The 16,786-nt window shown below is 50.2% G+C and overlaps 1 protein-coding gene across 2 annotated transcripts in view; it reads right to left on the reverse strand.

Moving 5' to 3' along the window:
* ZDHHC14 (zinc finger DHHC-type palmitoyltransferase 14) overlaps positions 1–16,786 on the reverse strand; it is a 266,282-nt gene that overhangs the window by 26,539 nt on the left and 222,957 nt on the right. For both annotated transcript variants that reach the window (XM_044243227.1, XM_044243236.1), the window contains 2 exons: positions 12,378–12,515; positions 9,010–9,058 (listed from right to left, as the gene is read on the reverse strand). In XM_044243227.1, coding sequence (XP_044099162.1) covers positions 9,010–9,058; positions 12,378–12,515 — 187 coding nt within the window. The remainder of the gene's footprint in view (positions 1–9,009; positions 9,059–12,377; positions 12,516–16,786) is intronic.

Raw genomic sequence — 16,786 nt, forward strand, 5'->3', positions numbered from 1 at the left:
GCTCTCTGCTCAGTGGGGAGCCTGCTTCCCCCTCTCTCTCTGCCTGACTCTCTGCCTACTTGTGATCTTTCTCTCTCTCTCTCTGTCAAATAAATAAATAAATAAATAAATAATAAAAAAAAAGAGATGTTTTATAAATAGCATACGGCATGGTTAGCTCAGAGCCGGGTCCGAATGACATGAAGACAAGGCAGGATGCCAGACGCAGCCCCGTGCGCTAGCCCCGCCCCCCCCCCCCCCCGCGGACACCCCCCACCTCTGCGCATGGTAAGGAGCCGTCATCGCCATTCATAACAACTTGTGGCCGGTGTTTCTGGCTACGCGGCAGGTGGCACTCCAGAGGCTTCACATGGACGAATTCACTTGATGCTCAGTCAGTGACCCAGTGAGAAGTGGGATTCCCAATTACCCAATAGGGAAACTGAGGCAGGGAGAAGTTCCGTACTTTGCTTGAGAAATAGTAGAGCTGGGAATGGATTCCTGGATGTGCGGCTGGGCCACTAGGACAGAAAAGCTGTGGGCTGGTTCCTTTCCTATTCCTGCAAAGGCCCGATGGCTCTAAGCTGACCGCATCCCACTGGGGGAGATGGGGACACTCCTTGTCACGGATTTGTGACCCTATGGCAGCCTAAGTAGACCACTCCCCTTCAACTTCACTTTCAGGCAGGGGGACAAATAACTGAACACATCTTCTCACCGACTCGATAGCCAGAAGGTGAAAACACCTATGCCATGATAAGATCAGTATAAATTTCTCTTGGGTGTCTGGGTGGCTCAGTCGGTTAAGCATCTGCCTTTGGCACAGGTCATGATCCCAGGGTCCTGGGATCGAGTTCCACATCAGGCTCCCTGCTCCGTGGGGAGCCTGCTTCTCCCCTTTCCTCTGCTTCTCACGAATAAATAAATAAAATCTTTTAAAAATTTTCTCTTAAATGTATCAAACCTATTTACTGAGAGCTTTAAAAGGGGAAATGAGGGAAAAAAAAAACATTCCAATTCCACTGAGAGCTAATTTAATAAGAGTTGGATGTTTACTGCCTCAGAGATGGCTCCAAATTACAGCAGTTACCACAGTCAGCCTCTGTCTCCCTCTGGCCTCCAGTAAGACAGGGAGCCCCTTGTGTGGCCGGGGTGGGGGTGGGGGGGCATTGGCATTCTATTCTCTGTAGCTTCTAGCCCAGGATAGTGCACATCGAGGTAATCACTAGATGACCGTGGGAATGCAAAAGCCTGGAAAATGCTGATGGGCAGACACCCTCCCACTGGGTTCCCGCGCCATCGCAGGAGCGCCGGCTCGGTGCCTTTCTGTGTGTGCAGCCAGCCCTGCACTGAGGAGAGCAGAGGTGGGGAGGGATTCCCTCCCTGCTCAATGGGAGTAGGAGTCTGTATGCCTATGAGAGGTAAGCAATGCGAGAGTCCCTTGCAGACAGGTGGGCAGGGTGTTGGACAGCCTGGCGAGGGCATCTCAGTATCTGGAAAATCACAGAAGGCAAGAGATCATGGAACCAAAGATTTTTAACCTTCCTGGGTCCCCACTCTTTTCTCATAAAAATATGCACACACGCTTTTTTTCCCCTTATAATTTCAGGAGTTTTGGAAACTCCCCTGATACCTCTCCACAGATACACACAGACCTCAAGTTAAGAGGTCCCGATTTATTTTAATCCCTTAATTTTAGAGCTAGGAAGCTGAGGCCCAGAGAGGTCAAGCCACTTTTAGAAGCTCACATAGCAGTTCACGGTAGAACAGAACTAGAACTTAGTCTCCAGACTTCTAGGACAGAAAGAACCCTTCCCAAGGCCCCACGCGATGGCAATGTTCCAGGACAGGCTGCCACTTACAGCAGCAAGGCCACCTGTGATCTGGAACCTGACGCATCTGTCCCACAGTCTTTGTCTTCCTCAGCATGTTGCCAGCCATCTTTCCAGTTTCCGTCAATCAGGCTGGCAATAGTGTTTGCCCAGTGCCAAATTGGGATAATAGTTTATTCTTTAAAAGTCTGTGTTTCATGTCCGTTTCCTCATTGACCCAAATCCTCTGGGTTCCAGAGTGGCTGGGGAATGCCGAGTCTGGGCTCTGGCTCGGGCACTTTCCTTCCTGAGCACTGGGTGACCCAGGCTCTGGGCGGCCTACGGGGCTGAGGGGCACTTCTCTCTGCAGCCACAGCCCTCACAAATTTTAATCCGCTTCAGGTCTCTGTTGTGAGTTCTGATTTTTAAAATGTAAGAAACAAATGTTCTTGGTCTTTTCTTTCCCCCCTTAAAAATTACAGTAAACTCGGCAGTGCGCCCTCCCAGGAAGGGTTTCTGTGGAAGGGCGGCCTTCAGCGAAGCTGCCCTCTCTTCTCTAGACTCAGTGTCTACGTCAGCATTGGAAGCTTGTGGATATTTGGGGTCAGGAATCTGTCAGCGCGTTCTCCACATCTACTGGATGACCCTACAGTCCTTAGACAGGATGGGAAGCGCAGCTCGCGCCACCGTCACCGGAGCGCCAACCTGCGTCGGGGGTGCAGGCCCTTCACGTCCCGGTGATTCGCGTGGCAGATACTGTCCCTGCAATGGCTCATTGGTATGTGCACGGACTCCTAGAATACATCTGGAAAGACCCACAAACACTGACAAGGTCAAGAGCAGTGCTCCTTTTTTAACACTTGTGTTTCTGACCATTTGAAATCTCTTACAATGAGAATATGTTCTTGTAGTACTTGGGTGATTTAAGAAACCCAACACCATCCTCCCCCACTCTGTGCCCTCATGAGATGTAATCTGATGCTGCTTCTTCACGGGACTTCCCCAGTCAGACTGGTCAAGGGCACCGGGAAAGCATCTCCACTCCCTGCGTGGAGAGAGGGACCGGCGGTGAGAAGATCCGGCCCCTAGTTCTGGCGACACTGTTGAGCAGAAATTGGGGGCACATGACCCTTCAGTGCTGACTCAGCTATAAGGGACCTCAGGGCGCCTGTCCTACGGATTTTCTGGGGTCCCTTTGAGGATCCACAGATACTGGGACAGAAGGGTCTGTCTTAAAAGCTGAGTTTAGCAAAGGCTTGTGCTGCCTTCATTAATTTTGCAACGGGCAGTACGGTGTCCCTCCTTCCTGGGGGCGCTGAGCCAACTCCAAGCCTTCTACCACATTCCCTTCAAACAGAACCATGTCCATTAGGCCACTGGTGCCTTTCAGACATTGCGCCGCGAAATGAATGCAAACTGGGGATAAAAAGGCTTTCTGTCAGAAGCCTCCACCCACGCAGAATCAATTACCATTTGATTTAGCAACCACTGGAAACTCTTCATTTGGGAGCACCAAACAATAAGTCATGATTAAAAATGACTGTAATCCTTTTAATTGGATGTTAATGCCATTTCATTGCAACGACCTGCTGATCACAGGGCTTCCCTTCTCTGGCTCCTCCTCAAATGACGCCGCCCGCCCTGGGGTCCTGTCCCTGTGGGGTTCCACCTCGTGGAACCTTGAAGCTAGGGAGCCCAGGGCGTGGCCAAGTGGCTCCCCGGGCACTGTGTGACGGGCCCCATTTCCTGTGAGGCTGGAGCATGATCACCGCAGGCTCCTGACTTCTTCCTCCTTCTGTATTTCATGCAAGGAACTACAGAGGATCCTGAAGGTATTTCTAGTCTCACACGGCAGTTCCCGGGGCCGGGGTGGGGGGGAGGTGTCATCGTTTAGGTTCTGCTCCTCAGTAGACTGCAAATAGGACTTATTTCCCCCGAAACCAGTGATGGCAGTCTCCCTTTTCTGCTGTGCCCTCTCTCTCCCGGACACCCAGGGCTGAACCCTCAGAGTTGGCTCTGACCCCCCACCCTGTCCCCTCCCAGCAATACTGATCTGACTGCCGAGCTGCTGGCTAAGCTGTCCCCTAGCCACTCATTCAATTTTGGGGGCCTTTCCCCTATAAGCATTCCTCCCTCCTTCCTTGTAATTCCCTGCTGCAAGGTGAGTGTTATTAAGGCAACAACAAAACCCAGCTCTGGGGATGTCATCACCTGGCAAAAATCTAAGCTGGTTCCGTAGCATCCAGGGGAGGAAGGTGGTCCCACTCCAAGCTAGCCAAGCCCCTCCCTTCCTGGGAGCAGTCACTCCTGACCCCCACCCTCAACTGGGGTTAGCCATCCCGGCCTCCCTGCCCCTGCCTACCACGTGTATGAGCCCAAGGGCATCTGTGTGCTTCCACCATGAGGGCAGAAGGCCGGTTGACTGGGAGCCAGCACCCCGCAAACCTTGTTGAGAGAACGAATGAACACAAACCCAGCTCCGGCCCTACGTGTTCCCTGTTCTTCCCTGACACGTGCTGAGATCCCCTCCCCCCCAACCACCAGGCTTTGCTCAGGCTCTCAGTTCTGCTGGGGACCTCTCCCCTCCATGTCCCCTATTAGCACACACCCCCCCGCCCCCCGAATCTTTCCAAGCCCTGTGCAAACACCACCTGCCAAAGCCTTTCCTGATTCCCCTGCACGATGCCCTTCTGGAACCCGCCCCCACCCTTCGGCCCCAGTGCAAGCTCTCTATAATTTCTGATGCCACTTAAGATTTATTCTGCTTTTGAGAAATCAGAGTCCTCCACCAGATCTTGGCATCAACAGATGCTCGCTGAAGAGAAGCATGAACCACCCCGCCCACCCTCGCTGTCTGCCCCCTTGGATAGAATGCGCTTCGGCATTGGTGTCTCCCTCATTCGCGCCAGTATCTCTGATAAGGTGTCTCAGCTCGTTGTTAATTCGCCATCTGTGCTTCTCATTTCTCCTGTTTCATCAACGACACGGCTCTCAGTTGGATCGTCTGCGGTAAATCCACTGAGAGAGAAACCTTTGCCGGTGCCCTGATTCCTTGCCACGATGTTTTGATATCATGGTCCAGAGATCAGATTGGAGGCCACAGAAAACATAAATTTGAGTTCTTCTCTTGCCCGAGAACTCTCGGCTGGGTCACAGGCAGAGGCAACAGGGGCCTTCAGTTCAGCGCTCAGGCAACGCCCCAGAAAACCTCTTGTTCTAAGAACTTGGTGCGGGACAGACTCTGGCCCTGTCGGGGCTGCGGGGCTGGAGAGGATGAGCTGAGGGCAGCAGGACCAGCAGCCGGGGAGTGGTTTCTATGAGGGTGAAATTCACAGATCCGTCTCATCCATCAGAAACCGACCACCTCCAAAGAGGCCCGGACTCCCAGCGCCTCAGCGATGAAAAAGAAGCTTGGGAGCATTAACATGATCTGATGTTAGAAGCTTCTACCACCCCAGCAGCACGATCCATCATCTTTGGGACCGCCCCTGTCCCTGTGACCTGGGGTTGCTGCCCCAGCGGTGAGCACACCTTCCCCTGCGAGCTGAGAACAGCCCCTCACTGGCACCACCTGGCCATTCCCGTGCCCCTCCCGAAGCCACACATGTGTCCACAGGAAAGGCAGGAACCAGATATACTGAACAGATAACTGAATGGGAACTGGCCTGACTTACCACACACATGTAATCACTCCTAACCAGAACTTCGTATTTTCTCAAAAACACATCACAGTCCCACAGACCTAAGGCATACTTTTCCTTCTGGAATACCAATTCATGATAAATCATCAGACCTCAACCCTTTTAATAGACTCACTCGATAGAAGGAGGGATTCTTCTCCAAAGGAGATATTTAAAACTGAGAAGACGCATCAGCACCCAGAGCCTGGCGGGAGTCAAACTGACGGGGGAGGGGGCGTTCGGTGTTCAATGGTACATACAACCATTTATGTTCTTTGTAACTAAAAAACCCAGCACCTCATTTCTTAGCATGGGCAAGTCTGATGTTCCTGAAATTCCCCACTGTTTCCGAAAGAGTAAAGAAAGATGCTGCTCACACGGCTCCTGTCATCTCCCTGCCCGTCTTGTCCCCGCTGGGCCGCTGTGCTGTCACGGTCCCCTGGGGGCCTGCTCTTGGTCCCCGATGTCCTCTGGCAGAGCATCAGACAGACGGAAGGGCACAGACCTTGAGATGAGCAGATTGTCCTAAATTCTCAGGTTGCGGCCACGCTTCAGAAGCGGAGAGCCTTTCTGGCTGAGGTGGGAGAGGTGGGCGGAGGACGGGCGGGAAAGCTTCAAAGTGTGGGAGGGACCCGGCCTGCTGCTGCTCTCTCTGAAGAGTAATTAAGTCCTGAGTCTGAAAACGGAGAAAGGGGCCTTCGTCCTACATCCCACGGACATGGTCAAGCATCCGAATGAGCCCAAGAAAGGGTTCTCCCCCGGAGCTTCCGGATGAGAGTCGAGGCTGGATGCCTTGATTTCAGTGCTGTGGGACCTAGAGCAGAAATGAGCCAAGCCTGCGGCCTTCTGACCTACAGAACGGCACAGCAATGACTTTATGTTGCTTGAAGCCTCCAAAACATAGCAGGCGCATGCTGGGGTCCCACAACCACAAGCAGGTGGTGGCCGCCACAGGCTCTTGACTGGGCTAGGTGGCTGCCCAGCTCCAGACGTAGTGGACATGTCCGGGTGACACGCAAGAAGGGACATACCTCAGCCCCTAGACCCGGCAACACCATCTGGAAAGGCAGTGACTGAGATGCCTGCGTGTTTTCAAAATCTGGGCCATAGCAAAGACTCCTTACTTCTACCTAGGAATGTTATTTGGAGGGAAAACAAGCTAAAATTTGCTCTGAACCTGACAAGAGCATTTCTCTCTCTCCTCTCCTTTCCGTGTGGACGGTTTCTCCTGCAAAGTCAGCGGGCCGCTCTTTCCACCAGCAGCATCTGTCTGCTTCCCTTCCCAAGGAACGCAATGCTCTTGATTATACACAAGAGCACAGCCAAATCATGAGAATGAGCAGACATGTGTGCTCTAAAAGAAGGTTCTGGAAGAGACCGCCCGTTGGACATCTTGCCACAAAAGATGCTTCTTTGAAATCACTCCTGTCACGCACATAAACAATATTCTGGTGCTGGGTGTTCTCACTTATATTTTGTATAACTGACTTTGTCGCCACAGCATGTAAAGTACGGAATGGCTAACTCTAGCAGGTCAACAACTTGAAACACAAAAGGGTTCAAAGAAATGACCTTAAACCTCATAACTGTGAGGGTAAGCAGGAATCCAGACCTCACTCTTTGTTCCTTCCTTGGGATATGATAAGATCCATGCGTCGGGAGGTCTGTAACAGCTATCAGGAAGACCCGTCAGCAACAGACCAACCACACACAAGAAGTGCGTGTGCTCTGCTCCAGGGGGACAGCTGTGTCCGAAGTGGGTATGGAGGTGAGCCCCAGCGAGCAGGAGGGAGCCTGCTGTCCCCAGGGATTGGAGCAGCTGAGATCCCCCAGGTCCCAGGTCAGGCTTTCTCCTCCCCTCCCCATGCAGAAGAGTCCCCATCACGGATGCCCGTTCATTGTCTGGAAAGCTCCACAGGCATCCATACAGGCACACGCTGTCGGAGAAATCACAGGTGCCAGGGACAGAGGAGGGGCGGTGGCTTAGGCTGCCACCCTCTCGAGGCTTCAGAAGGCGTTCCGGCTGCAGCCCAGTCCTCAGTTCTGGTTCTCAGGTGCATTTATAAAACGTCATGAGACCGGCATGTTTTCATGATGTAACCAGTTTTCTGAAAGACAGATGAGCCTCTTCTTCAAGACAAGTCTTGACTATAAGATATACCCAAGCAACATGTCTTGACAACAGAAGGGCACAGAGGAGATGATGGTGGACGGTGTCGCCGCTGACAGCACTGGGAAGAGAGACAAAGAATGACACTTCCCGTGGGACCTGTTCTTAGCGGCCACGGACATTGACAATTTTGATCTCAGGACCACCTTTCCTTCTGGATAACTTCTAACTAACTCTTGCCTCCCAGGTCCTTCATAGAAGACAGGATGTACCTTGTAAAATGTATTCTTCAAGTCGGCTTTGTAGATCTTCCATATGCCCCTGCCCCCTTTCTGGGAGATCAGCTGACTATAGACTCTGTACTTGTAACCAACATTCTGTGCTTTAAATACAGAAGTACCAAAATGGAGATACTTTATAGAATGAAAATATATACAGGACCACATTTGTTTTCAAATACCTAAGTAACACCACAAACACACACACACACACACACACACACACATACATGCCCCCAGGGACACGAGCTGGTTCATTTTAATAATTAAATGATATAAATGATATATACATCTTAGCAAACGTCTTCATTCATTGTTTAAGAATCCTCTACCACAAGATGAAGATGACTTTGGGGAGAAATGAGAAGTTCAAGTGCAGTCTACTTGGTTATACGGAGAAGGAAGAGAGGCAGTCCCAGATGGAGCCAGGTCAGTGGGTCCAGGGGGCCAACCCTACACTAATGAATGGTAAATCCAGGGGGACAGGTGAGGCAAGGAGCCCATTCAAGCCCATCATGGGTGAACATTTTCTTTCAAGAAGTTCAAAATACAATAGTACGTGCCCATACAAACTGCTTGGCAGGATGGGATCAATCCAAATGTCTTGAGATTGACCATCTTTCAGTTAGTCCATTCAAGACTGTGAAAAGGTGTTCTGAGCCTGGGAATAATATAGGTTATCTGGACTGCTTGAAGGTGTGCCTAACAGCACTCCCAGAAGGAATCCATAAAGGAGGTCCGAGGATTCCCATCTGGTGACCTCATAGCGAGCAGGCCACTCACCAAGGGTGTCTGTAAACACTTCGCATGGACCCCCTGCTCATCAAAATGAAGTCCGCTGGACTCCTGCCCATACCAACCTGATTTAACAAAAACCAATGCATGTTTTGAGAGTGAGAAAGGATTTACACTTAGCTTTCTAGTTCGAGAGCACTTCAACTTATTAATACATGCCTAAACAAGTCATGCCCAGGTTCAAACTTTCGGATGCTACTGCTTGTCATGTGAACATAGTTTTTTGGAAGGAACAAAGGAGAATACAATTTCTGAGAAGAAAAGCGAAGGCACAGAGGAAGAGGTAGTTGAGTAGAAGGTCAGCCCAATACTTAGCACGTTAGCATTGTGGGAACCAGGGCAACCCCAAAGGATATCTTGCAGGACTGTCCTTCAGCGCGTTTAGGAATCCTGTCTGCTGTGAACCTGTGGAAATGAAAAAAAAATTTAGTCTTCAAACATTCACCTCCAGAGAAACAGCCCTTATGTTGGAAGTTCCCTCATCTACATAAAAATAATAGGTGTCTAAAGATCAATTAAATAATTACATTTTGTTGTGCTACGGCTCCCAGGATGCTGATCCGGGACCGAGATCCAACTCAAGTTATTTAACAAGAAAATGGCAGATTCATAATTAGTCCAACATCTGCAGGATATTTTTTCAATAAAAGCAGATGGATGTCTGCATACTTTCCCATAAATTATAGTTCTGATTACTCCTTTGTTTTCCTCATTTTAATAGGAAAACAGAATACGGGATGTTATTTTCTTCCTCTTATGAAAGACTGTTTTTCCAAAGTTCATTAACTGTTGACCTCAGACATCCTATAAATTAGGCTGTGTCTAAAAGATGTCTTTATCTGCACCCGGAGTACAGCATAGCTCATAAAGTGACAATTTATTACTCACTCCTTTAGGAGTGAATTGCTGGTGCAAAAAATACTTTCTTTAGGGGCTTGAGGAAAGATGCATCTGACAAGAAACATTTTGTCTTTTACGTGTTGTCGTCATGGTTTTTAAAAACGAAAGCCCAAGAGAAGGAATGCTTGGTGCTCCCATCCCCGAGCGGTTCCTGCTGTGCTGGGTGAAGCTGTGTATGTGGGGAATGGAATCCGGCCTGGAGCAGCAGCGAGAGGAACAGGTGGGCTGGGCACAGCGTCCCGTGCTGCCGCAGCTGCACTGGGGAGTGAGAGGCAGGGTCCCGCACCCCTCTGTGTAAGAGGGAACTGTGGCTGGCCGTGGGAGGGCTAAGCATTTGTCCCCAAGGTCCCGTTTCCTCTGTGCTGTCTTCCCCACTGGCCACCACTAAGGCACAAAGATGTTTTCCCCGGGGCTAGGATGCCCAAAGGTGGGAAGACTAATAAGGAAAGCTTAAGGTTGTCGCTTCCATCTCTGTGAGGCCAGGGGGGCAAAACCAGCAAGTGAGCTGGGGCAGATCTTAGAGAAGTAAAATGAGGACACTAAAAGAAATGAATTCTCTTTCCCTACTGAATCCCGCTTTCCCAAACTTTCCATTCTCAATGAGGAAGTCTGGCCGTCCGCTTCCTCAGAATCTGCTACCACAGGATTCCGCCCTGGCTCCCCTTCCTGTCATGGCCTCCAACCCCCTCCTCCCCATCCCCCGGAGCCTGTTACCTGGCAGGGGAAACTCAGGACAGTTCTCCAGCTGCTCTCAGTGTCCTGCCTTGGCCAGTGTTTTCAGAATATTGGGGGATCATGGAAGCCATGTAAAACCTGCCCTTCCTGAGAGCACTGAGTGCTGAGCCAAGTCAGGGGGAGATGGGGTTGTTGGGGGGGGTTGGGAGGGTGCAGAATAAGAGGAGAGGAAAATCCTTATTTGCTTTTGTTCAACATATTCGGGTAACTTGCAAGCAGATAAATTCTGAATGCTTTTTGGGGTTTCTTTGTTGTTGTTGTTTTATTTTGATGGGATTAAAATATATTAGCGTAAATGACAGCAAACTCCATTTTGTTGGGTCTGGGGTCAGTAAAACCTGAGGGGAGATAAAGCGCAGTGTACTTCACCCAACTGTGGGGGCAGTGGCCAGTTTCACTGTGAGTGTGTGTGTGTGTGTGTGTGTGTGTGCTCCCAGAGCTCACGTGTGCAGGTGTGCAAGCAAAAACTGGCCCTTGGTGTCCAGAACGCAGGGGCAAGGTCATAAATATGTCCTGATAATATACATAGAAAGCAGCAGCGAGAGGAACAGGTGGGCTAAAGATGATCCAAAAATGTCAAGTTTAAATTCTATTTTTTAATGTCCTAAATGCAATGAGGTCTCAGTGTTTATTTCTTCTTGAGTCATTTCTGATTCTTTTGCTTCTTAAGATGCAGAGAGGACCCTGGCTGCATTTTTGCCATTTTTCAACTCTGAAATGAGAGGGAAAAGGTGCCTCTGCAGAGGCCATGGTGAGTGTGGAAAGGGCCTCTAACAAATGGCTAGCCCCTTCTTGGGAGCGCACGGGGTCTCGGCCCTCAAGTATAGACGCCCAGTCCGAGTCCCGTTGGCATGAAGGGATTTCAGCCCAAAGGAGGGGACCTAAGTTTTAAAATGCCATGAAAATTTGGGAGATTCTACTTCATGTCTGAATTTGACCAACACATCCATGTGAAATTCTCCATACTGCCTCCTTGGCCTAAGCCCCCGCCCCACTAAAAGAGAGGCAGAGAGTAACTCTAGCCTTAGCACGCCCTCTGTGGTTTCAGCACTGCCCCACAGGAGAAAGGGAGGCCGTGTTCAGATGCTCCCAGAAACCGGGCGAAAAGGAGCTCTGCATTTGCTAATGGGCGGTTCCATTTCTGGAATGTGGACAAGAGGCAGTGCTCGACTTTAATGTTGCTAATGGCACTGGAACGGAAATTTAAAGGCTTAAGTTTATAGTTCAAAGCCAATTTCCTTCCTTCTCATCATTCCCTGTTGTTGGAAAGTGGATAACCAGAAGTCAAAAGAAATTCAAAGTTATGACCTTCAGAATGAGAAATGAAAAATGTCATTTGCCTAGGCAAATACATATTAATATCCTTAATATCCCAATCTCATTTTTAATAAAGTTGCTTCCTTCGTATACCAGGGATTTACTAATGGTCGCCGATAACTGGAAATCTTTTTGATTGTGTATCTTTAGTGTGTGTGTGTGTGTGTGTGTGTGTGTGTGTGTATGTGTAAGGAAACCCAGTCTTCATTCCCTAGACATTGTTTTCTCAGGATGCGGCCTGTTCTTACATAAGCCAGTATCATGTTAAAAGCAAAACAAAACTACTGTATGATGCTTATCATTACAGCACATTATCCTTTGTGCAAAATGTGGGAATGAGTCTTCCAGGGGATCCCTGAGCCAAAGAGAAAGTGAGGTCACTGAGGTTGGAACAGGGGCAAGCATATGGAGGAAAAAATCTTGTAAGTGAAAAGAGAGCTTAATCTGGGTGATCTGGTAGCTGTGGTTGGAAAGATGAGGAATGGGAGTAGAAGGAACAAGGGGCAGGAAGAAGGGCAGAGAAAGAGGCTGGGGGGTGACAGAGAGGGAGGACGGGGAGGGAGGAAGGAGAGGGAGGGCAGAGAGGTAGGGAGGACAGAGAGGGAGGAAGGGGAGTACACAAAGGGACAGGCTGGAAGCGAGGAGAGGAACAGGAGAGGGGAAAAGAGAAGAAAGAGCCCGAAATGATCAAAATACTAACTCAAAATTAAATCAGAAAACCAAAGGCAGGCACATGGTTACATACATAATCTGATTTCGCCAGCATACTTACGAAGAATGACGTGGGTGATAACGAATGCAAATATAAAGACTGTCAGAAAAGACAGGGATAAAATAAACATATAAAAAAATCTGTAGTTTCTTTTCCCCACACAGTTGCCTACCCAGGGACAGTGGTGATCAAACCGTTCTGAAATGAGAGGCAGAAAAAAAAAAAAAAAGGAAATCAGTTAATAGAATGTCTTTTTACTCGAGGGAGCCCCTCCCTGCCCCCCAATACTCTGACAATACTGTCGACCCTTGAACGGTGCCAGGGTTTGGGGTGCTGGCCTCCGCACAGCTGGAACCCCATCTAACTTTGACTCCCCTGAAATGGAACTACTGATAGCCTTCTGTTGCTTGGAAGCCTCAGCGATCACATACACAGTCGGGTAACACACATTTTACACGTTATATTATTATATACTCTACTCTGGCAATAAAGTAAGCTAGAGCAAAGAAAATGTAATGAAGGAAATTGTAAGGAAAAGATACATTCACAGCACTGCGCTGTGTTTACGGAGGACTGCCCAGGAAATCACCGGCCCCACGAGGTCCTGGCCTGTGCTGGTCAAGGTCAACTGTATCACAAAATCACATCCAACCGCATATTTCCAAATGCACCACTCAGGGAAATGCTTAACACGAAGATGTTTCCAGAACAGAATGATTCTTCCAACAGAACTCAGCTGTTTTGAAAAAACAAGGAACACACCTTCCTCTCAAGCAGTAACTTAAAGGAATGGGAACTCAAATTCTTATCATGATGAGAAAAGATTTCCCTTTTCTGCAAAAGCCTCCGAGATTCACACAACAGTCTTCTGTCTTGTTTGTGTGCACGCATGCATGCACAGGGGTGCGTGTGTGCGTGTGAGTAGCCACAGACAGAGGTCACAGGGGTGGCAGGACAGAGGGGTCCTCGTCTTGTTCTCACATCCCATAACAACCATTTCCCAAGGAATGTCTCCACTATTTCAATAGTTGTAGGAAAACTGTATTTTAAAAATCGAACTGTGATCTTCACGTCCAATGTAACACACTAGATTTTTTAGTCCGCAATTCTCAGCTAAGTTACCTGTAAAGGGAAGATGCTCTTACAGGCTTGTTGTGGGGTTACCTAATATCTGGGAGCGCATTTTTAAAAATACACGGTGTTGGGGTGCCTGGGTGGCTCAGTGGGTTAATCCTCTGCCTTCGGCTCAGGTCATGATCTCAGGGTCCTGGGATAGAGCCCCACATCGGGCTCTCTGCTCGGCAGGGGGCCTGCTTCCTCCTCTCTGCCTCCTCTCTGCCTGTGTCTCTGCCTACTTGTGATCTCTGTCTATCAAATAAATAAATAAATAAATAAATAAATAAATAAATTAAAAAAATTAATTAAATTTAAAAAAAAAAAGTACACGGTGTTCTGTGGTTTGTCGAGAGAAGTCGCATGTCTTGATACCCCTGGCCTTGAGCCATTTCCAGGAGGAAAATGATGTTGCCCTCTTTTCTAGAGGAGCAAACTGAGTCCTAGAAAGAGGGGAGGAGACCCCTCAGGAGCAGTGGGGCCAGAAGCTGAGGCCAGGCCCCCCCATACGCTGGCCCTGGTGCCCCGCGGACGCCTGAGGGTTGACACTGGGCACTCTAACACTGTCTCCCCCGGAAGCCCGCGGACAAATTCACATCTTCTCACTGCAGGAATTTCATACAAAGTCTGTAATGCCATTGTGATTTGTCCCTCCCCTTGCAAGTCATGGCCAAGTGCTTCTCTTCTCTGCGGCTCAGCGGATCTTCCTTCCAGAAGGACTATGTGGAGTGTCCTACTAACACACTCACCCTGATTAGACCGCCTGCCGCCCACGGGGGCCAAAAACACTGGGGGGCAGGGGACGCCTTAGCTTTTCACTTGGGGTCTTTCCCAAGCTTATCTTCTACCCAGTTTTCAGATTTTAAATATCTATGTTTTAAAAAACATACAGAGAGGCTTATGGGAGGTGCGACTATGTAAGTAAGCCAGTCCAAAGCCAGGAAAGGCAGAGTGTCCTTTCTTTCTGGTCACCCGCCATAAATCACTCATCTCCCATTTTATGTCTCCTGCAAGCTTGCTTCTTGAAAACGGCACAAGGGACATTCGGAACAGTGGTGGTAAAGGAACTGTAATATCCATCCTAGCTCTCAAGGTGCGTTACGGAGAAACGGCCAGTGTGAACAGAGGAGCCAAAGAGATTTCAGAGCTCACTGGCCTCGTGACAAGCTGCTGGCCGGTACGAAGCTGACACCTGCGGGAAGGGGTCTCTGGCAGCGGTCCCCTGTCCTGTGTTAACGTGGGCTGCCCAGTCCACACAGTTGGAAAAGTTAACTCTTGTGCCAAAACCACCTCATTTCTTCCAAGTCACTGGTCTACACAGACTATACGAGAATACGTCTACACAAAGAAAGGCAAAAAAAGGAAAAAAAATCTGAACCAACCAGATATTCCTAAGACTTTGAGTCTGTCATTTTAAGAAGCCTCTTTTTCTTGATCCATGAGGACCAAACAGGGAAATGGGAGGTAGACACCCGGGGGCACAGGATGACATGCTAGGTTGGAACTTCTGATTGCAGCTGTGAAAGCCGATTTCCAAACCCCAGATACGATGTGGACTGAGCCTCTGCCTCAAGCATCTCTCAGCGCAGAGGACGCCAGGGCTTGGGAGGTGTAACTAGCGCTGTGGACACGGCCCCTCGAAGCACCAGGGTCTTTGCAGCCCACGGTAGACCATGGCTAGCGGGGCAGGCGGCTGTTTTCTTTCTAGCTGAAAAGTCTTGGCCAAGCGGGGACTCCGGTCTTCCGGTGGGAGGCAGAGCAGCTGGGGAAGGTGAGGGGCAGGAGACCCTTGCTCATGGCATCTGGGAGGGTCCTACGGAACCAGGAATGGCGGGAACGCCGGCTCTCCCAGCGCCCTCTTCCCATCCCCTTCCTCCACTTCCCTCTCTGCCCGACTAGCGGCGGTGGCCTGCCCGCTGGGGCTCAGCTTGGGCCCCTTCTCCTCTCCATGGATTCTCTACCGCGGGGAAGTCTCTCTTCATCCAACCACACACTGGTGATGCCCAAATGGCATGGGCCGCCTTCAGCAGGTCCTGTCCACTCTACCCCCACTTTTCTCCACAATCATTCATTTTTTGCTTGTGTTTGCCAGTGCTACATTAAGTCTTTAATACATGTTGGTTAAATGGCTGCATAAACTCTCATACTCCCCAGAGGACGTCCACGCCAGCAAGCGTGTTGCCCAACACCGCGCTCAGCTGGTGCACAGCCAGGCTGGCGCGAAGCCCGCTCCATCTGCCTCCGGGACTCCCGGCCACGAAATGCACGTGGCCCTTCCTGAGTATTCTGCAGGTGCCCGGTGCCATGCCCAGTGCCAGGAAGGAACACAACAGCAACAACAACACTCCGTGGCTTCAAGATGCTCCTCATCTTATTGGATGCGATGCTTTGTTTTCAGACTCCAACTTTTCTCGCACTTAAGGAGTGAGCTCCTCGCCGAGAAAAGCTACTTGAGCATCTCACGCAGTCTGCTCTCTCTCGCCAGTGCTGGCAAGCACACCGCATCCTCCCTTTATGGGTCGGGGATAAAAGCAGGACAAGGGGTGCTCACCCCGTCCTGCATGGCTCTGCTCAGAACACACGTGCCCTCGCTCGGAGTGGAGGAAGCTCAGGGGGCACCTGGGGCTGTTCTGAACGGGAAGACTCCTGTGACTCAGTTTCCAGGGAGAGGAGCAGACAGGAAGAGGGTACAGGCCGAGCTGGAGCAAGAGGAAGTGTGCATGACGTGCCCTCGGGGAACCGGTGGGAAGCAGGAACTGCCTGGGCGAGAGGTCATCTGAGGGAGGAGAAGGGGGACCCAACAGCTGGCAAAGGTAGCTGCATGCGTCCGCAACATCTGGGACGTTTTGAACAGCTGTCACTAGAGGTCAGTTTGTGTATTTCCCGCAGGGAAAAGTTAAATGAAGTGTTGTCTGTCCTGAGGGTGGGGGTGGCGGTGGGGGTGTGAGGTGTTGTGGGAGAGTCTTTAAGAATAAATGTTTTGGAGCTGCCGCCACAGCCCTTGATTCTCAAGTTTGGAATCTTCTGCCAGAAGGGAGTGGTCTCTACACTGTGGCATTTCTGGAGGGTTCCTTTCCAAAGCACCAGGAGCTATTCCCTGTTCTGTCGCGCTGTCCTGGATCAGTACTCAGCCTTCCCTGCACACCGGAACAGAGCCTGACGGGAGGGGGACAGCACAGAGGGTCAGGGCTAGGTGCAGACAAACATGGAAGGTTCTCTGAAAAGACTGGAGATCCGAGGAGCTAGCTGGGGCGCCCTGACCTCAGCGCTTTTGGCACCACGCTACCCCGTAATCATCTGTGAATTGTCCTCCCCTCCTTCCCCAGGTGAGTGTGCAGCAAGAAACCATTTCTAGC

Source organism: Neovison vison, chromosome 1 (assembly GCF_020171115.1).
Source record: "Neovison vison isolate M4711 chromosome 1, ASM_NN_V1, whole genome shotgun sequence".
Classification (NCBI taxonomy): domain Eukaryota; kingdom Metazoa; phylum Chordata; class Mammalia; order Carnivora; family Mustelidae; genus Neogale; species Neogale vison.